The sequence below is a fragment of the Piliocolobus tephrosceles genome, unplaced genomic scaffold, assembly GCF_002776525.5.
Source record: "Piliocolobus tephrosceles isolate RC106 unplaced genomic scaffold, ASM277652v3 unscaffolded_23934, whole genome shotgun sequence".
In the NCBI taxonomy this organism is placed as follows: Eukaryota; Metazoa; Chordata; class Mammalia; order Primates; family Cercopithecidae; genus Piliocolobus; species Piliocolobus tephrosceles.
Window position 1 is genome coordinate 492 of NW_022306459.1, and position 19,990 is coordinate 20,481.

Sequence of the window (19,990 nt, forward strand, 5' to 3'; positions counted from 1 at the left end):
CTGAGTACTCTGTTCTGTTCCATTGGTCTATATCTCTGTTTTGGTACCAGTACCATGCTGTTTTGGTTACTGTAGCCTTGTAGTATAGTTTGAAGTCAGGTAGCGTGACGCCTCCAGCTTTGTCCTTTTGACTTAGGATTGTCTTGGCAATGCGGGCTCTTTTTTGGTTCCATATGAACTTTAAAGCAGTTTTTTCCAATTCTGTGAAGAAACTCATTGGTAGCTTGATGGGGATGGCATTGAACCTATAAATTACCTTGGGCAGAATGGCCATTTTCACGATATTGATTCTTCCTATCCATGAGCATGGTATGTTCTTCCATTTGTTTGTGTCCTCTTTGATTTCACTGAGCAGTGGTTTGTAGTTCTCCTTGAAGAGGTCCTTTACATCCCTTGTAAGTTGGATTCCTAGGTATTTTATTCTCTTTGAAGCAATTGTGAATGGAAGTTCATTCCTGATTTGGCTCTCTGCTTGTCTGTTACTGGTATATAAGAATGCTTGTGATTTTTGCACATTAATTTTGTATCCTGAGACTTTGCTGAAGTTGCTTATCAGCTTAAGAAGGTTTTGGGCTGAGACGATGGGGTTTTCTAAGTATACAATCATGTCATCTGCAAACAGGGACAATTTGACTTCTTCTTTACCTAACTGAATACCCTTGATTTCTTTCTCTTGCCTGATTGCCCTAGCCAGAACTTCCAACACTATGTTGAATAGGAGTGGTGAGAGAGGGCATCCCTGTCTTGTGCCAGTTTTCAAAGGGAATTTTTCCAGTTTTTGCCCATTCAGTATGATATTAGCTGTGGGTTTGTCATAAATAGCTCTTATTATTTTGAGGTACGTTCCATCAATACCGAATTTGTTGAGCGTTTTTAGCATGAAGGGCTGTTGAATTTTGTCAAAAGCCTTTTCTGCATCTATTGAGATAATCATGTGGTTCTTGTCTTTGGTTCTGTTGATATGCTGGATTACGTTGATTGATTTGCGAATGTTGAACCAGCCTTGCATCCCAGGGATGAAGCCCACTTGATCATGGTGGATAAGCTTTTTGATGTGCTGCTGAATCCGGTTTGCCAGTATTTTATTGAGGATTTTTGCATCGATGTTCATCAGGGAGATTGGTCTAAAATTCTCTTTTTTTGTTGTGTCTCTGCCAGGCTTTGGTATCAGGATGATGTTGGCCTCATCAAATGAGTTAGGGAGGATTCCCTCTTTTTCTATTGATTGGAATAGTTTCAGAAGGAATGGTACCAGCTCCTCCTTGTACCTCTGGTAGAATTCAGCTGTGAATCCATCTGGTCCTGGGCTTTTTTTGGTGGGTAGGCTATTAATTGTTGCCTCAATTTCAGAGGCTGCTATTGGTCTATTCAGGGATTCAACTTCTTCCTGGTTTAGTCTTGGGAGAGTGTAAGTGTCCAGGAAATTATCCATTTCTTCTAGATTTTCTAGTTGATTTGCATAGAGGTGTTTATAGTATTCTCTGATGGTAGTTTGTATTTCTGTGGGGTCGGTGGAGATATCCCCTTTATCATTTTTTATTGCATCTATTTGATTCCTCTCTCTTTTCTTCTTTATTAGTTATTTCTTGCCTTCTGCTAGCTTTTTGAATGTGTTTGCTCTTGCTTCTCTAGTTCTTTTAATTGTGATGTTAGGGTGTCAATTTTAGATCTTTCCTGCTTTCTCTTGTGGGCATTTAGTGCTATAAATTTCCCTCTACACACTGCTTTAAATGTGTCCCAGAGATTCTGGTATGTTGTATCTTTGTTCTCATTGGTTTCAAAGAATATCTTTATTTCTGCCTTCATTTCGTTCTGTACCCAGTAGTCATTCAGGAGCAGGTTGTTCAGTTTCCATGTAGTTGAGCGGTTTTGATTGAGTTTCTTAGTCCTGAGTTCTAGTTTGATTGCACTGTGGTCTGGGAGACAGTTTGGTATAATTTCTGTTCTTTTACATTTGCTGAGGAGTGCTTTACTTCCAACTAGGTGGTCAATTTTTGAGTAAGTGCGATGTGGTGCTGAGAAGAATGTAAATTCTGTTGATTTGGGGTAGAGAATTCTGTAGATGTCTATTAGGTCCGCTTGGTGCAGAGATGAGTTCAATTCCTGGATATGCTTGTTAACTTTCTGTCTCGTTGATCTAATATTTACAGTGGGGTGTTAAAGTCTCCCATTATTATTGTATGGGAGTCTAAGTCCCTTTTAAGCCTCTAAGGACTTGCTTTATGAATCTGAGTGCTCCTGTATTGGGTGCATATATATTTAGGATAGTTAGCTCTTCCTGATGAATTGATCCCTTTATCATTATGTAATGGATTTCTTTGTCTCTTTTGATCTTTAATGGTTTAAAGTCTGTTTTATCAGAGACTAGGATTGCAACCGCTACTTTTCTTTGTTTTCCATTTCCTTGGTAGATCTTCCTCCATCCCTTTATTTTGAGCCTATGTGTGTCTCTGCATGTGAGATGGGTCTCCTGAATACAGCAAACTGATGGGTCTTGACTCTTTATCCAGTTTGCCAGTCTGTGTCCTTTAATTGGACCATTTAGTCCATTTATATTTAAGGTTAATATTGCTATATGTGAACTTGATCCTGTCATTATGATATATGCTGGTTATTTTGCTCACTAGTTGATGCAGTTTCTTCCTAGCATCGATGGACTTTACATTTTGACATGTTTTTTGCAATGGTTGGTACCTGTTGTTTCTTTCCACGTTTAGTGTTTCCTTCAGGATCTCTTGTAGCACAGGTCTGGTGGGGACAAAATCTCTAAGCATTTGCTTGTCTGTAAAGGATTTTATTTCTCCTTCACTTGTTAAACTTAGTTTGGCTGGATATGAAATTCTGGGTTGAAAATTCTTTTCTTTAAGAATGTTGAATATTGGCCCCCACTCTCTTCTGGCTTGGAGAGTTTCTGCCGAGAGATCTGCTGTTGGTCCGATCGGCTTCCCTTCGTTTGTAACCCTTTGTGTGTAGCCTCAGCCTCCCAAAGTGCTGGGATTTATTAAAGTCTTTTTATTTCCCTTGAATTAATCAGTTAAGGATTGGGATGGTATGTTCTAGTCTCCATAACAAATATATTTCTCTGACCTCTCCCCACACTACCAGAAGGTTTCAATGCTCTGGAATTTGATGATTGACAGTTTGCACCTACTATATTTTCACTATAGCCGTATTTTTTAGTAACATAAAATTATTGCCTTTATTTCATTTTAATGCTTCTCTCCCTAAATTCTCTTTTCTCTGAAATTGATATTGTAAGCACCAATATTACAGAATTTGTATGATATACCTCTGATTGTTCTTTAACTTTTACCTTTTAAATAATCTAGAAAAATTTCATTTCTATTTCTATGTATGTATATACTGGCATACTGTATACAAGTATGCAAATGAATTGGCATATATAAATGTATATGCAAATATAAATGTATATACATACATATATACATACAGGTATTTATTATGTACATATGTAAACTACATATATCTTTGTAGTACATAATTCTATCTTCATTTCATAGTTCTATATATTCTAAGATTTTTAAGAGTTTCAGTTTTTAACTCAACCTTTTAAACTCTTCTGGTATTTGTGAATGTTTATCTTACTGAGATTAGCCTTTTTCTTTAATGTTAAGTCTTATCTAAGATATTTTTGGACTGTTAGCTTTAAAGGCATTTTATTTTCCTTTTCCTTATAATTAAAAGAAATTATGATAGGTACAAATCGGAATGGTAGAAAGACTTCAAAAACAGGAGAAGATGGACAACTTCTACAGGCATCCACCTATCTCTTCTTCAATGAGTTTTCTAGTCCACTTACCTCCAAAAACCACAACCCTGGGAGTCAAAATCCCCAGGAATCATAACCATGCTACACTTGGGCACAACTGAATGATACACCTGATTTCTCTTCTTATTCAGCCTGCATAAGAAACTATGTTTTCAAATCTATGGTCAGTTCCTTTCAGGTTAAGCAAATTCAGATGACCACCTGGCACCTTACTCAATTTAAAGCTGATTATCAACAAATTTTAAGCTGCCTTAAATGTTATGTGTATCACTCTGCTTTTCTCTAGATTCCACTATTAAGCCTCTGATATGAAAACACAAGATACAAAGTCCCTAGGGATTTTCTGTACCCCAAACTATTTAAAAGCTCTCTCTCTGGTAAGCTCTAATCTTTGCTCTCTTGTTTACTTTTATCAATTTGAGGATTAGTCTGAAGGTAGAGTTCTCCCAACTTTTTAAGCATCCATTGTTTACATCTCTTTACAAACTTAGTGGCTTACAAGTCTAGAGAGTTTACTTGATTAATGACAAACCTGAGCTTCTCAGGTTCCTCTATAAGCAGCAAAGCAGGTTCTTAGGCACAGCTCTTCTGGGGGTGACCACAGTTCCTCACTGACAAGAAAACTCAAAGCTATTTGAGACTTTGGTTGACACAGTCACAAATTATTTGATTAGATGAAAAAATTAGAATGAAAGTAACATTAGCTACACTTAGACACACCTGCCTTATTTTGGGATGGAGGTGGGTGGGGTTGGAGGGAAGCTATAGTTGTATGTATTTCCCTGCTTTTCTTTCTCAGCCCTTCAGATACACTAAAAGAACTCTGAGCATTTAATCTTTATTTGATCATTTAAAAGGATGTTCTGAGATCATGGATCTCTACTATAGGTATACCCAGAATCTGGTGCTAGAGAAAAATAAATGTGTAAGAGTTAGCTAACTGTCACGATGATGAACTAGTAAGACAAAATGGATGCAAAAATTCAGACTTTGTTTGTATTTCAAGTCACATAAATTAATAGTAATTTAGTAAATTATGGATGAAACTAAAGTCATGTACACATACATCAGCTGAAAACAATAGGAAAGGACTCAGACTGTTTTTTGTATATTTGCTCAATGTTTTGAGAAGAAGCTAGAGTTTTTATATCTATAAAGAAGAAAGAAAACTAAAATGAAGCCTGTTGGTAGGTCCATACCATTTTCATACATTCTAGGGGAGAAGGTAGTAAACAAAGTTTCTGCAACCATAAGTGATGCTTAGAGGAAAATTAAGTCACTGAATGATGCAAGGACTGATTATTCTACTGAACTTTAAAAGCAAGAGATTGCAGTCTCTGAGTCCAAAGTGGTTTCATATGAACTGCCACAGTTGTGGTTTACTCTTGAAGCTATAACCTATCAAATTAGAAGCAGGCAAGGCCTATGCTCTTAATGGTTCCACTTTCTACTGTCCCAGTTAAGTTATGTCTACAAGCCCAGCGTATTTTTTTTCAGTTAAACTGTTATTTGGATGAGTAGAATATAAACGCTACTCTGTTATGTTGGCCAGAGAAGATTTTTGTTATGGTATAAAGCTTAACGAAGTTGCCAGTCTTATGTTTATTGTACATATGAAGACTTTCACTGTAACTATTTTTATCAACTTCTGATATTATCCTGGTTACCAGTATGTAATACATAACTATAAAGAAGAAGTGTACAGGCTGCATAAGTAACCAAGCTTTTTCTACTCTGCATCTCCAGATATTTTATTGACTTTAGTACCCTGCTGACCCCCATTTTTCTAGGTCTACAGTAGCCTGCTATTACAGAGCAAAAAAATGTTCCATTTCTTCTCTTCTTGATTGTGGAATGCCCTTTTAGGAAACAGGTTTGGCTAGCCAAGATTTTCCCATCAAAATTGAAAAGTTACCTGCTCAATTTTACTAATGCTTTATGTATTATGTTTTATTCCTTAATGAACCTTTTTCAGTGGCCATTTTTATAATATAAAAATGTTTAAAAAATAAAGCATAAACAATATTTTCTCTTTGTGTAATGCATCATAAGTGAAACCATGCCACTAAACAACCATATCCTGTTTGGGCAATGATGACATCAGAAATACATGTTTATCATCTGCTTTGGACAACTTAGCATGTTTTTGGCCCAAGGCAAAGTTGAACTAAAACCATTTGCAGTTGTCCCAAACCAAGATAACCACACATTTCTAAAGTAATGATACCTAAAAGAACACTGCCTTTAGATCACAGTTCATGATCTAAGCATGCTAATTCTTTAAAGGTTGTTGAAGTTTATAAAGCATGTATATCTACTGGACCTCCTCCAAAGTTTAACATAAAATAATTATATTTTCAGCATGCATAGAAATTATAATAAAGTTGGCACTTAGCACAATCTTTTATAATTCTGAAATTACTTCTCTTGCCCAACTGAAAGAGAAGGGGAAAATGGAGATTCCTTATATGTGAAAGTATGATAATAGCAATATGAACTGTGAAAATACTGTCTTGTAACTTGGAAGGCACTGAAATGAAATAAACCATTTTACTTTAATTTTTTCCTTTAGTGTTTAAAGAAATAATAATTTTATGTATAGATAGCTAAGGTAAATAGAAGACATATAATTTTCAAATTCATTGTTAAGACATATCCAGGGAATGCAAATAAATGTCACTAACTGTCTTGCAGTGATATAAAGCATGTAATTGCCCTGGGTACTACCCTAGCTAGTAAGTCCAATCACAGTCTGCAACTATAGCCAGAAGAATAGCTCTTCACACTATATATGCCAACATAAAAGCAATTAGAATTAGTTTTGTTTACAAATAAAACTGGATGATTTGAAACAAAAAAGGTAAATATTTAATTACAAATGAACTTAACAAAATAAAATCAGTAAATGTCAGATCCAGAGTAGGGAAACCTACTCATTTTCAAAAAAAGGAAATAAGGAAAGGAAAACAGAAGTCGTTTCCCAAAGTTGATGCTGAAGGTAGATCTGACTCCCACTTCAGGGGTGATCATGATCCTCTGCACATCGCTACCGTCAAACATAAAACCACTGACTTACGAGATTTCAAACATTTAAAGAACATGAGAATAGAACCAAATAGCATAGGCATACAGTGGTTGCTCTATTTCTGTAAAAAGGGAATAATGTACTATACCTCCATTCTTTCTTGTTTAACTTCATCAACTTCGTCATCTTCAAACATTGCTAAAAGTTCTCCTGTCTGGTCAATAGAGTTGAGGAAGTCCTGAGCAATTTTTTGTCTTTTGTTCGTATTATTGCTGCCACTCAATTTGTCTTCATGAAGTCAAGGGAAAGGAAAAAAGAAATGTTCTCAATAGGTTTACATCAGCACTAATTATTACATGTATTAAATATAGTATACCAAATTCAGAATTGGGATTCTCTGAAAATAATCTTAAAAAAATTCTTGCATCCAAAATAAAAGTCATACAGAATTAAATCATTTATTCATGTCACAAATCAGTCTGAGAGGATAGAACCAAATGATCAATTACCAAAATAAGTGTGAAAGGGCTAATTAAATCCCTTATAAAAAGCAGAGAGTGGTGTGCTCAGATTTGGAAAAAGAATACTGCTCTACAGTATTTATAACAAACACTTCTGAAATGAAATGACAATACAAAAAATGATGAGTAAGTATATGCTAGGCAAATACAAGCTAAGAGAGCAGAACTGGTAACATTAACATTAGAAAATATAGTTCAAGACCAAAAACACTAAAGGAGACAGGGTGAAATAGTATCTAATAATAAAAGGAATTTTAAACAGCCATAAACTTTTATGTACCAAAATAATAGCAAAATGAATAACACAAAGGAAATCTTAATAAAAAGCACAATTACTGTGAGATATCTGAATATATTTTTCAAAATTTGACAACTTAAGGTTACAGAAGATTTAAAAAATATTTACCTCGAAGCACATTAACAACTATATACATATAAGAATCTGTATTATTCGCTTAGGTCCATAGATCATTTTTCTTCATTTTTATCATTTCTTTTAAATTTCTACATCAAAGAGTTTTATAAATATCTATAAATTAAAATATATTAAAATGATACCACATATCATTTTTGCTTGATTACTCTTTCCCATTTCCTTCCCTTTTATATGATCAAACTCCAACTAAAGATCCTGTAACTCATATTACTACCACCCACACTCCAACTAAAGATCCTGTAACTCATATTACTACCACCCACTATGTATTCTCCATGCTCATATATCCATAAAAATACATTCATTTATAGAGCTGTTTTATTCATTTATGCTTTTTAGAAAAGGGTTCTTATGATATTCCTTCTATTTCTTTCTTATCTTGCACTTCATGTTTCTTTGTCAATTATGGAGAAAAATTCCTCCAAGTCAACGGTAGAGCCCTGATTCTTTAATGGTTGTGTAATAATTGACAGTATATAGGCACCATAGCTTTCCAGCCAATCCCCTATTGATGGGCATAAACTTTGTTTCAGGTTTTTGCTACCCCGGGGAAATGCTGTAATAAACATCCCATCCATATGGCATTCTGTATGGTTGGCTTAATGTTTATGGCATAGACTCACAAGGATGGAACTACTGAGTTAAAAGGTACAAACATTTTAATGGAGGTTAAGAGATTGTTTACCAGTGCATTAACCCTTCAAGTTTCCAAGAGTAATGAGGAACGTTTTTCCTTTCCATGAGAAAAGTCTAATAAATGTAAAGTGATATGTCATTGTGATTAAAATATTTAATTTCCCTAATGAATCTAAACATTTTTTCCCCATGTTTGCCAGCTATCTGAATAAGTCTTTCTGTTAATTGTCTATTTTTATCCTTTGCCCATTTTCAACTGGGTTGTCTTTTCCTTAACAATTTAAAGGGCTCTTTTATATTACCGCCTTGTTATCTAAGTTAAAAACGTTTATCCTAGTCTTTCATTTGCCTATGAATTTTAAAGCATCTTTTGCCATTAAAAAATTTAAAATTTGCCAGGCGTAGTGGCTCACGCCTGTAATCCCAGCACTTTGGGAGGCTGAGGCAGGCAGATCACCTGAGGTCAGGAGTTTGAGACCAGCCTGACCAACATGGAGAAACCCCGTCTCTACTAAAAATACAAAATTAGCCGGGCGTGGTGGCGCATGGCTGTAATCCCAGCTACTCAGGAGGCTGAGGCAGGAGAATGGCTTGAACCCAGGAGGCGGAGGCAGCAGTGAGCCGAGATCGCTCCATTGCACTCCAGCCTGGGCAACAAAAGCAAAACTCCATCTCAAAAAAAAAAAAAAAAAAAAAAAAAAATTAAATTTCTATATTGTCAAATAAGTTCATCTTTTTTTAAAAATAACTTTTGTTTGAGATGACTTCTCTCCACTCACACAGATGGAATGGATCCTATCAGATATCTATTCTTATTTAAATCTGTAAAGGTTCACTTTGTGGCCAATTTTACAATTAAGTTTTGTAAATGTTCTGTAGATATACTGAAAAAAATTCATAGACATTCTATTCCAGATAAATACAGGTCTAAGCATATCTTGCTATTTTGCTGATTTATTATTTAGTGCTTATGGGTCTATTATGTTAAAAATTGCGTCTTCTATAATTATTCCTCTTTATCCTGTTTTATTATTATTCCCCTTTATCCTTCTATAAAATATTTCTCTTTACCCTGTTTGGGCTTTTAATGTTAAATTATAGCTTGCATGATGCTAATATTGCCACTTCTGCTTTCTTTGCATTTGTGTATACATTTATCTACCATTTATTTGTTCATCCCATTATTTATAATCTTTCTTTACCTTCAAGTTTTATTTTTGTGGTTGTTTATAATCTGTCTTAATGTAAGAATTTAATCCATTTCATAATTAGTGCAATGACCAATATATTTCTTTTTATTATTTTCTCTTGCTTTATGTTTGGTATTTATTTCATATTCTTGTTTTTTCCTTTTCTTCATTTTTAATGATTTGGCCATGTTGACAGTCCCTCCATGTCTTCTCATTGTTAATTTGAAATTGCAATATGCTTTTCTATTCTGTTAATGTTTACCATCCCTTTTTCCATTTTCTTTAATGTTTACCTCGCTCTTTTCTGGTTGGACACATTGCTTGAACATACTTTACATGACAGCTTCCATTATTATTTAAAACAAGGTATCAATTATACCCCTACCAAGAGGTAACATTTTCCCAATAAATCAACTTTTTCTTCTAGTATTTCCCCCTTTCCAGTACCAAGAGACCTTCAGAACACTTCCATTTTCCCTATCTCAAGTGATCCATCCACTTCAGCCTCCTAAAGTGCTGGGATTACTTATAGGCATGATTTTTAAGTATCTTTTTCAGTGTCTATTGTCCATTAGTCAATCTCCTTTGTAGAAATGTCTATTCAGACCCTTTGCCCATTTTTAAATTGGGCCACCTGTCTTTTTATTGTTAAGTTGTACCTATTCTAGATATATTCTATACAAAAGTACCCTATCAGATATATAAGAAAAATTTTCTCCTATTCTGTGGTTTGTCTTTTCACTTTCTTGATGTCGCTCTTTGAAACATAAAAGTTTTAAAATTGATCAGTTAATTTATTGGTCATTGTTTTGACTCTGAAATAATTGATCAAGTCCAATTTTTCTATTTGTTTTCTTTTGCTGTTTGTGCTTTTAGTGTCATACATTCAGAATCCTTTGCCTCATCCAAAGTCATCAACATTTATTCCTGTATTTCTTTTTAAGAATTTTATAGTTTGAGCCCTTATATTTAGGTCTATGATCCATATTGGGTTAACTTTGTGTACTGTGTTGTTGTAGGTGTCCAAATTCTTTCTTTTGTATATGGATATCCGGTTGCTCCAGCAATATTTGTCAAAATGGCTATGTTTTCCCTATCAAATTCTCCTGAAATCCTTGTCAATATCGATTGACCCTAAATGCTTATTACTGAACTCTCATTCCACTCCATTTCATTGACAAATATGTCTACCCTTATGCCAGTACTGCTCTATTGTAATTATTGTAGCTTTATGGTAAGTTTTGAAATCAGTAAGCATGAGTCCTCTGACTTTATTCTTTGTTAAGATTGTTCTAGGTATTCTAGTTCCCTCATGACCTAGATGAGTCATTTCCATGTCAGCATCTGGCATTTCTATATGATTGGTAGAATCAGTGTAGTCATGATTCATACAATCAGTGTATTCATTTCTACAAAAAAGCAGATGAAATCTGTAGGCCATGTTGGAGAGTATTAACACTTTAATAACATTCAATGTTCCAATCCATGAACATGGGATGTCTTTCCATTACCATCTAGGCCTTATTTCAACAATATTTTGTAGTTTTCAGTACATAAATCTTGCAAGCCTTTAGTAATTTTATTCCAAAATATTTTGTTCTTTTTGATGCTATTGTAAATGGCATTGTTTTCTTAATTTCATTTTTGAGCTGTTCACTGCTGGTATGTTAAAATATGCTTGATTTTTGCATATTTCTCTTCTATCCAGCAAACATATCCAACCAGTTTTTTAGTTGTAATAGTTTTTATTGATTTCTTAGAATTTTCTATACACAAAATTATGTCATCTGTAAACAGGGATAGTTTTACTTTTTTTTTTTCTAATCTGGATGCCCTTCACTTCTCTTTCTGACTAAACACCGGGCTAAAACCTTCAGTACAATATTGCATGTAAGTGGCATGAATGGACATCTTTGTCTTGTTCCTGATCTTGTAAGAGAAAGCATACAGTCTTTTACCATTAAGTATGATGTTAGGTGTGGGTTTTCCATATATGTCTGTCTTAGCTCAGGCTGCTACAACAAATACATCATAAACTGGGAGGCTTAAACAACAAACATTTCTTTCTCACAGTTCTAGAGGTTGGGAAGTCTAAGACCAAGGTGCCAGTAGATTTAGTGTCTGGTGAAGGCCTGCTTCATGACTTACAGATGACCATGACCTTGTTGTGTCCACATATGGCAGACAGCAGAAACAGAGGAAACAACCTTTCTTGTGTTGCTTCTCAGAAGTGCCCTAATCATAAAGGTTCCATCCTTATGACCTAATTATTAATACTTCCCACAACTCTCACCTCCAAGTACTACCACACTGGGAATTAGGCTTCAACACATATATTTAGACGGTGAGGAGGGACACAAACATTTAGTCCATGCAATCATCTTTATCAAGTTAAAGAGGTTTCCTTTTCTTCCTGGTTTGTTTAATGTTCCTTTCATTAAAAACTTTTGGAATTTTGGGAGCTTGCAGTGAGCCGAGATCGTGCCACTGGAATTTTGTTAAATGCTTTTCCTACATTTATTGAGGTGATCATGTGATTTTTCTCCTTTATTCTGTTAATTCGACGCATTACATGAATTGTTTTCTACGTTTAAAACAACCTATATTCCTGTGATAAATCCCATTTGGTCATGGTTTTAATCCTTTCTACATTTGCTAAATTCAGTTTAATGGCATTCTGTTGAGGACTTTTGCATCTTTATTTAAAAAGATACCAATCTGTGGTTTTTTTTTCTTGTGATATCATCTTTGTCTGGTTTTCTTATCAGGCTTAATCTTTATTACCTTTATAGAATTAGTTGGGAAATTATTGGTATTCTTCTTTAAACATTTGGTGGATTTCAACAGTGAAATAATCTGTGACTGAGCTTTTCTTTGCAGAAATTTTTAAGCTACCAATTTAACCTTTGGCTGTTGTCCTGTTCAGATTTTCCATTCCTTCTTGATTCAGTTTCAGTGGTTTGAGTCTTTATAGTAGACCAACTATATACTTATATAGTTTGTTATACTAACCATTTTATTTGCCACTTCTGATTCTTTTCATTTCTTTCTATAACTTGAGGTGCCATTTCCTTACCCCAGTACAGCATTATTACCACTTACATCATTTGTGTTGTTACTGTCAAATATATTATATTTCCAAATGTTACAGACCCAACATCACAATTTTTACATATATATTGTTTTATACAGTTGCTTTATAAATCAGTTTTAAAAAGGAAAGGAAATATACAATTATACTATCTCTTATATTTATGTACTTAATTATCTTTATAAATGTGTGGATTCAAATTATTTGGTGCAGCTTGCTTTAAGCCTTAAAAACTTGTCTTATATGGGTCTGAGAGCAAGAAATTTGCCTGGTTTTTGTTTATCTGGGAATGTATTTTGCATTCATTTTTGAAAGATAGTTTTGCTGGATATAAGTTTCTCGGTGGACAGTTTTTTTTTCTTTCAGCACTTTGAATATATCATCCCACTGCCTTCTGATCTCTATTGTTGATTAGAAGTCAGCCATCAATATTGTCAGGGTCCCCTTGTATATGCTTTTCTCTTGTGACTTTCATGATTTTTTTGTCTGTTTTTGTCTTCCTACATTTTTGGTAAAAGTGTCTTAGTGTAGATTTCTTTATGTTTATCTTAATTGGAGCTTGTTCATATGCTTCAATTAGTAGACTGGTAGTTTTCATCAAATTTGGGATGTTTTCAGTCATTATTTCTTTGAATATTTTTCTACTTTTTCTCTCATCTTCTGATACTCTCATTATGTGTATTTTGACATACTTAATGATACCCTACATTTCTCTGAAGCTGTTAATTTTTCTTTATTATTTTTTCACTTTTTCTTCAGATTGTATACTCTTTAATGATGTCTTTAAGTTCAGATTCTTTCTTCTGCCAGCTGAAAACAACTATTGAGCCCTTCTGAATTTTTTCATTTCACTAATTGTATTCTTGAACTCCATAATTTCTATTTTTTAAAATAAATTGTTTTTATTGATATTCTTCACTTTGTGAAACACTATTATCAGATCTTCCTTTTTAAAAATTTTATTTCCTTTAGTTATTTGAACACATTCATAATAGCTGCTTTGATGTTTTTGTCTGCTAAGTCCAACATCTGGGACCCCACAAGGCAGTTTCTATTGTCTACTTTTTTTTTTTTTGTCTCCTTTTTATGGATAACACTTATCTATTACTTGGCATATCTAGTATTTTGCTGTTATTGTTGAAAATGGACACTTGAGATAATATAGTGTAGCAAATCTAGATAATTCCCTCCCCTTCCTGGGGCTTGTCATTATTTATTTCATGACTTGACTGAACTAGTACAATGAAATCTCTTCCCTTGCAGTATGCAGCCTCTGATGTTCTTCAGAGGGTGCAGCCTTGAGTATGCAAACAATCTCCTCCATAACTACAGATGACTGTAGTTTTAGTCAGGGTGTCTCTGGCTGCTACCTTCCCTGATCTCCCCATTAAGTTTCTGGCTGCTCTGGCTCTACTGATATCACATACAGCTGTTAGCCACCACTAATTGCCAGCTGTTTGCTCCACTGTTTCTGATAATACCCTTGGGCTTAAATTGCTCCAGAGACTGATTGATCTAAATAATACTGGGCCCATTTGAAATGTTGTCAGTCTTTAAATTTTGCTCTGACTGCAGGAGGTCTCTTTTTAACATCTCTTTCCCTTGTTTTCTTTGTTTAACATCTAGGTGACCCACTGTTTTGCTTTTTGCTACTAGTATCATGGAGCTACCAGTTCCCTCTTAATCACTCATCACCAGGATCTTCATTGTTGTTGTTGCTGTTGTTGTTTTTACAATGAAGTTAGGTATGAACTTCTACATACTCTGTTCCAAGCAGTGATATGGAAGAGCTGCAGAGCTTTCTGCTCCTAAGGTCTGAGTTGAACCTCTGTACCATGGTACTGAAGCTGAAGGTGGACCTGAAATTAGCTTCTCCTGGAAAGGCTTCCCTGTATCTGAGAATGGGGATCTGGAAAGGGAAGCAACCCCTAGTCTTCTAGGCTTGTCTATTCTGGTATGTAGCTTTGCTCCCTATGAGAGGTAGGGTGGTGGCAATCAGAGCCCAGTATTCTCAGCCCACCATGTGTGAGGTAGAGCTTTTATCCTATGAGTTGAGGTTAAATGTGAAAAGGGAGCCCCAGTCACCTTAGCTGTGCCTGCCTAGAAAAAAGCTTTTGCAACATGGGGCTGGGGGAGATAAGAGATGCCTACCTCTTGCCCCTTCTGGGGTAAAACTGTTGCCCTAGAATAACTGGAGGGGCCAGCTACAGTCACTCAGAATAGAGCTTCTGTCACACTGAGTTAAGGTGGCAGAATGCTGGAGAGTGATCATGTGAGCAGGTCATGGTTTAAATGAAAGGCTCTCATACTGTTCTTAACAAGATTTAGTTGATCTTGAATATGTGTTGCCCTGCTTGCTGTATGTGCTTAGGACAATTTCTAGAGACTTTAAATGATTATTTCAAAAAAATTTTACCAGTTAAATGTGTTTCACTGGGGAGAGACTCTGCCATGCTCCTTACATAGCCGTTTCAGAAGTCCCACCTCAAGATTAGATGTGTTCTACCTGAATATTTTATTTTATTTATTTATTTATTTATTTATTTATTTTTGAGATGGAGTCTCGCTCTGTCGCCCAGGTTGGAGTGCAGCGGCGCGATCTCAGCTCACTGCAAGCTCCACCTCCCAGGTTCATGCCATTCTCCTGCCTCAGCCTCCCAAGTAGCTGGGACTGCAGGTGCCTGCCACCACGCCTGGCTAATTTTGTGTATTTTTAGTAGAGATGAGGTTTCACCACGTTAGCCAGGATGGTCTCGATCTCCTGACCTCGTGATCTGCCCGCCTCGGCCTCCAAAAGTGCTGGGATTACACGTGTGGGCCACCGCACCCGGCCTGAATATTTTATCTTATAATTTCTATCAACTGTTTTTTTAAAGTTTTAGTGTGCTTTTTATAAGACACACAAAATTAGAACATACAAATGAAGATAAGGAGGGAAGATTTAAAATGAATGAGAGGACATCAAACTAATATGATGGTTTAGCAAAACTGAGTATTACTCTGACCACTCTGAGCTTTGTGGTATCTGAAGCATGGTGTTAACTGCTATCATTTATTCAGTGGCAAGTGCTTTCACATGTTATGCTAAACTCTCCTAAACACTCCACATGTTACACATGTTATATGATTTCCCTCCATATAAATGAGGAAACTGATCCTTCAAGGTCACACACAGAAAGCAGAGAACTGGTATTGATTGGAATTCAGGTCTGTTTTACTCTAAGTCTGTATTCACTAAGCGCTCCATAAAAAGAAACATTTCAATTCATCTGCAGAACTATTTTTCAAGAATTAGATTCTATAAGAAGTATAGTAATATTAAATAGGTAACACTGTATAATACATTTTATCAGAAATATATACTTTTGCAAGGGCATTCCACTTGATTTGCTGACAGGAAACAAAATTAACTTGTTCTTGAGAATAGCTACATTGGAATTGCATAAACGTGTTACCACCACACGTGTCATAAGCTAAAGTTTTAGTTTTGTGTTTTGATTTGGTTACCTTCAAGAAGATCATCCTCATCAATGCCTTTGACAATCTTTGATTTGTAGTCTCGGATAAACATGTATTTTAGCAATCTTCTAAGTTTTTTCTATTAAAAATATAAAATAAATAAATAAGAAAACCTATACCTATATTCATTTTACTGATTAAAGACTACTATAACAAAATTTAATAAACTTGTACCTCATGATATCAGAGAAAATAAAGTAATCCTTAGCATACTGCTATGACATAAAAAGGTAGTCATCAAACACAAAGGCTAAAATACAAGTCTTTTCAAAAGCATTTTTCATTTACAAATATCTGGATGTTCCAGAATCACAATAGTCACACACTGCTTAATGATGGGGATCAAGAAATGCATCCTCATGAGGCTTCATCATTTTGTGAACATCACAGAACACACTTACACAAACCTAGATGGAACAGTCTAATGTACACCTAGGCTACATGGTGCAGCCTACTGTTCATGGGCTACAAACCAGTATGCAAGGGTAAGAAAACGGTAAGTATTTGTATATCTAAACATATCTAAATATAGAAAAATTAGTTAAAATACCATGTAAATGACAAAAAGCGATACATTTGTAGAGTGCATATACCATTAATGAAGCTTGTAGGATCTGAAGTTGCTCTGGTTGAGTCCATGAATGAGTGGCAAGTGAATTTGAGGGCCTAGGACATTACTGCATGCTATTGAAGACTTTATTTTTTAAAAAAGCTGTACAATTAGGCTACACTATATTTAAAATTTTTCTTTCTTCAATAATAAATGTGCCTTAGCTTACTTACTGTAACGATTTTACTTTATAGACTTAATTTAAAAAATTTGACTGTTATAGTAATACTTAGCTTAAAACACAAACACCTTCTACAATTGTACAAAAACGTTTTTCCTTTATATCCTTATTCTATAAACTTTTTTCTACTTTTAAATTTCTTTTAGCTTTTTAAACTTCTTTGTTAAAAACTAAGACGTGTGTGTACACACACACACACATATACACATATATACACTAGCCTAGGGCTACACAGGGTCAGGATTGTCAATATCGCTGTCTTCTACTTCCACATCTTGTCTCACTGGAAAGTCTTCAAGAGCAGTAGCATGCATGGAACTGTCAGTTCCCTTGATAACTGCTTTTTTATTGGAATATCTCATGAAGGAACAACCTCAGGTGGTTTACAGTTAAGTGATTTTGCAAGTAGTACGCTCTAAAATAATGATGAAGAGTATTATAAATACATAAACAAGTAACAGTCATTTATTACCTTTATCAAGTATTATGTACTATACATAATTTTATGTGCTAGGCTTTTATACCATCAGCAGTGCAGCAAGTATACACCAGCACCACCACAAAGTTGAGTCATGCATTGCACTACAATGTTATTATGATACCTATGACATCACTAGATAATTGGAATTGTTCAGCTCCATTATAATTTTATGGGACTACTGCTATATTTGCAGTACGTTGTTGAAAAAAAAGTTTATCATGTGGTACCTGACTGTAATTGGTTTTTTTTTTTTTTGAGACGGAGTCTTGCTCTGCCGCCCAGGCTGGAGTGCAGTGGAGCCATCTCGGCTCACTGCAAGCTCGGCCTCCCGGGTTCACGCCATTCTCCTGCCTCACCCTCCTGAGTAGCTGGGACTACAGGCATCCGCCACCACACCCGGCTAACATTTTGTATATTTTTTTTAGTAGAGACAAGGTTTCACCATGTTAGCCAGAATGGTCTCAGTCTCCTGACCTCATGATCTGCCCACGTCGGCCTCCCAAAGAGCTGGGATTACAGGCGTGAGCCACCAAACCTGACCTGCTTTTTAAAATCTTATAAAAAGTTTTAGGCTGTGTGTGGTGGCTCACACCTGAATTTCAGCACTTTGGGAGGCTGAGGCAGGTAAATCATGAATTAGCTGCATAGTGGCATGCGCCTGTAGCCCCAGCTACTTGGGAGGCTGAGGCAGGAGAAACTCTTGAATCGGAGAGGCGGAGGTTGCAGTGAGCTGAGATGGTTCCACGGCACTCTAGCCTGGCGACAGAGCAAGACTCCATCTCAAAAAAATAAATAAATAAATAAACTAAATGAAGTTCTAATTTTTTTTGAAGACTGTATTATCAGTCTTCATACCAAGCTGACTGTACTTAATGCTATAGAATTTGGTATATACTCAAGATGAAATTTTATTTAAAAAAATTAACTTATAAATACCTAGACAGTGAGTGTATAAAAGCTGCTTTAAGAGTCAATAAATTCCTTTTTACTTTTTTTTTATTCTCTGAGAATCTTATCTTTTTGTTAGAAGATTTGTTTTATGTATTATATTTATGGAAAACAACCTGTAAACCCGAAAAACGTAGTTTTATGAAATTCAAAGCTGATTAATGATAGGTGTTAATGGTGGCCTTTTTTAGATTTAGCAGACCATAATACTGCTTAATTTTAAAAGTAACTGATAATCCTTTGTAGCTTGTTGTATGCTTACACTTAGAATGTATTATCACTCATTCCTGACCTTCAGGTTCAAGATTTCTATTAATAGCTGAAAAATACTGCATTTTACAAAGTTCTTTACATGCACATCATTTGATATCTTCAATACTTTCTTTGCATCTGGTGCCTTGTACCTAAGACTGCCTCACCCTAGGCAGAAACTTTCACTTCAAAAAATCCTACAGTCTCTCCATCTAATCATACAACCCTGACATTTCATGAGTCTTAAAATGCTTCTTCAACTAAATCATAAAGATACCCTATACCAAATCATAATTTTCTTAATAGTGAAGATTTTCCATTTTTTAATATTCTTCATATCATGTAAGAGTTGATTAACTGAAACGTAAAATATTAGAGAATATTTTTGACTGCCTACTCATGAAAAATAATTATGACAAAATTAGATACACAAATATCAGCTTAAATATTTTAATATCAGATTTCAAAGAGTAAGAAAGGTAGATCTTTGTTCAAAAACAGAAATTATGGTATATATTTATCCCAATGAAAATTAATCTTAATTAATTCGCTTTTTTCAATAAGGTAGAGCTACAGACTAAACTTTGTATTTCAGGCTTAAAAATTTACTCTAGGAAAGTCTATAATCCTGGTAATGTTAATCTGTAAGAAGAGGAGAAAAATAAATATGCCATTCAGTTATATCCCACTTATGACAACAGAACATAGAGTCAATATTTAGTGAGTGTTATGTAGCAATGAAAGTGTCTATACAGACACATAAGGATAAGTGAGGTTTCGCTGTTAGCACAGTTTTCATATAAGTGCTTTAGTCCACATAATTAATATCAATTCTTTTGTAAACTCATTTTGTTGTGCAAACTATGAAGACTAAAACATCAGTTCAATAGTTATTATTTTAATTTGAAAGCTATATAATAAGGATATATAGTTTCCACATACAAGTTCAATTAAACAAAACATCTGGATTTTAATACAATAAAATTATGTTATATTACCTTATCTTTGCGCATCAAAAACAGAAGATCTTCAGGAGTGATTACCCTTGCTCCCCGCAGTTGAGAAACTTCAGCGGCTTGCTGTAACTAACAATAATGAAAATTCAGAAATTTTTCTCAGTAATATAAATTATACATAGTACAGTCATGATGTACCTAGATAGATAAATATACTGAGTTAAAAACCTTTGCGAATAATCCAGCAATCACATTACTGCTTTTAAGAGCAAAATGTCTTATGTTTTTAAGATATAAAACATGCAATTAAATTATGAGCCCACCTGTAACCAATACAATAAACAGAAATCTTTT

The 19,990-nt window shown here is 34.8% G+C and overlaps 1 protein-coding gene across 1 annotated transcript; it reads right to left on the reverse strand.

Moving 5' to 3' along the window:
• Positions 1-6,963: 6,963 nt before the first annotated feature.
• On the reverse strand, positions 6,964-19,779 carry LOC111543107 (transcription initiation protein SPT3 homolog; the record flags this gene model as incomplete). The annotated part of the gene is made up of 3 exons (XM_026450706.1): positions 19,679-19,779; positions 16,197-16,287; positions 6,964-7,103 (listed from the first exon to the last, which is right to left on the reverse strand). Coding segments are annotated over exons 1-3 (246 nt in total), but the record flags the coding sequence as incomplete, so codon positions are not given.
• Between the last annotated feature and the right edge of the window lie 211 nt (positions 19,780-19,990).